General features: G+C 69.3%; 1 protein-coding gene across 1 annotated transcript in view; it reads left to right on the top strand.

Annotated features, from left to right (window-relative positions):
- Nucleotides 1-438, top strand: part of OLFML3 (olfactomedin like 3) — a 3388-nt gene extending 2950 nt beyond the window's left edge. The window contains exon 5 of the mRNA XM_025191946.1: nt 2-438. Within this exon, the coding sequence (XP_025047731.1) occupies nt 2-204 (203 nt within the window). The 3' untranslated portion in view covers nt 205-438. The remainder of the gene's footprint in view (nt 1) is intronic.
- Nucleotides 439-2218: the final 1780 nt, after the last annotated feature.

Genomic DNA, 2218 nt, shown 5'->3' with positions numbered 1-2218 from the left:
CGCCCCAGCCGCTCCCGCGTGCAGTGCGTCTTCGACGTCAGCGGCACCCTGAGTTCAGAGGACGCCTCCCTGGTCTACTTCCCCAAGCGCTACGGCTCCCACTCCAGCATGAAGTACAACCCCAAGGAGAGGCACATCTACGCCTGGGACGACGGCTACCAGATCATCTACCGCATGGAGATGAAGAAGAAAACGGAGGTCTGAGGGGCTGGGCCTGGCCAGGGACCTCTGCCCACTTGCAGGCTCTGCCCTGAGCGTCTGGCGCCTCATCCCTGCCAGGATCCCGGGTGAAACGCCCCCAGCCCCCGCCGGCCTTTGCCCACGTCTCCGGGATAGTGTTGCCCCCCGCAGACACGGCAGATGCCGAGAGCAGCCTGGCAGCGGGAAGGCCGTGCGGGCAGCGCTGCTGGAGCCAGCCTCCGGCCCCGCTGTCGGGCTCCTGCCGCGGGGCCCCGCCCAGCCACAGCGGCGGTGTAATAAAGGGCTTTCCACTCCTGTAGCTCGCCCGCGTGTTCCCTCCATCCCCAGCTGCGGGGTCAGGGGGCTGCCTCCCCGTGGCACGGCTGCCGGCAGCCTGGCGCAGCGCTCGCCCCGCGGTGCAGTGCTCCAGACCACGAGACTGAGCCCCGGGGCATCTGGTGAGGGAGCCCATGCAGCCTGGTGACCACGGCCAGCCGCCGGGCAACCCCAGACCCCTTCCCTGCGCACGTCCGGAGACAGGAGCTCCGTGTTTTGCATCGAGCCGCGCTGATGGGCGGAAGAGCCCAGCGGGGATTAGGGCCTGGGCTCGGCTCCATCCAGAAACTGGGCTTGCATGGTGGGGCCGGAGGTTCACAGAGAGGCCGTGGGCAGGGGGATTTCGCAAGGCAGAGCGGGGGGGAGAGCGGGAGGCGATCCAGGCCGCAGCTCCCCCGGAGAGGCCCAGCCAGGCCTGGCTTGGAGCAGGGAGCCGTCAAGCCGAGGAACGGGCTGTGCGAGTGAGCGCGAGGGGCCAGGCTGCCAGGGTCTGCTACGTGCTGCCGCGGGCTCGGTGGGCTCTGCCTGCCTGTCTGCACCAGGCCCTGCCACCCCGCAGCCCGCAGCCCGCGGCACCGGGACTTGTCCACGGTGCAAGCGGAGGCTGGGGAAGGGCTGCGGAGCTGCACGCACAAACGCTGCAGCCGGGGCCAGGGGCTGAGCTCTTGCTTACACCCGTGGGGAAGCCCCTTGCCCTTACTGGGCCCTTAACCGAGGCGCCTGTTGCAGCCCTAGGACCTCGGTCGGATGGAGCCTCGCCTGGCCCGGCCCGGCCCGGCCCAGCCCAGCCCAGCCCAGGTGCTGGACACGCGGTCCCATTCCCCACGTGGGCAGGACAGGGGGGTGACCCACAGGGCTGCTCCATTGCAGGCGACAGTGGAAATCACCCCTCTCGTGACAGAGGCGTGTCTGGGCCGTGCAGTCCCTGGCCAGGAGGCCCCGACGGTGCTCAGCCCCAGCGCTTGCTGCTGATGAGAACCAGGTTTCTGACTCTTGAGAGCGTCACACGCCAGGGCTCTGCACGCAGTGCCGGCGTCCCACGCCTCCTTGGCTTCACAGGCAACGAGGCGGGAGGGTGTATCTGGGGGACGGCTGTACGGTGCCCTGCAAATGGCCCGTGGGTGACACTGGGATGCTGGGAGGGAGCGGGGGCCCAGCTCTAGCAGCTCGCGGCGGTCAGCACTCCCCTGTGTGCTGCAGCCCCCACCACGGCCCCCGTTGTGAATCCAGACAAGGCCGTGGCTCGGGTGGGCTTGTATATGGCTCCTCTCTGCTTGGCCTCTCTGCCCTTCCCACCGGACGGAGGCACGTGGCCCCTCCTGCTCCACAGAGGGCTGGAGCCCGTGCAGCGCCTTTGACACTTGGGAGATGTGCACATCTGGAAGCACTTGCATACAAGCAGGCCCGGAGAGCATCATGGGAGCACAGCTGGAAGGGGCAGGCCACGACTGCGGCAGAGCAGGGCTGGGAGCATTGCTGCGGGGGGCAGAGGGGCAGTCCTGGTGCACAGCCACGGCCCAGAGGATGTCAGAGCAGGGGCCAAGCGCGGTGCCAGCGCTCTCTTCCTGCTCGGTCACGGACTCGCCGCCTGCCCCAGGGCAGCCCGCAAGCCCCGAGCCAGGCACGCAGGGAGCGTTGCGCAGCAGCGGGGCCGGCGGCGCTGGGTCCGGCCCAGTGCCCAGCACGACTGACCCAGCGCTAC

Source organism: Alligator sinensis, unplaced genomic scaffold, assembly GCF_000455745.1.
Source record: "Alligator sinensis unplaced genomic scaffold, ASM45574v1 scaffold1450_1, whole genome shotgun sequence".
Classification (NCBI taxonomy): domain Eukaryota; kingdom Metazoa; phylum Chordata; order Crocodylia; family Alligatoridae; genus Alligator; species Alligator sinensis.
The sequence above is the reverse complement of the archived record's forward strand: the minus strand, read 5'-3'. Positions and strand labels throughout refer to the sequence as shown.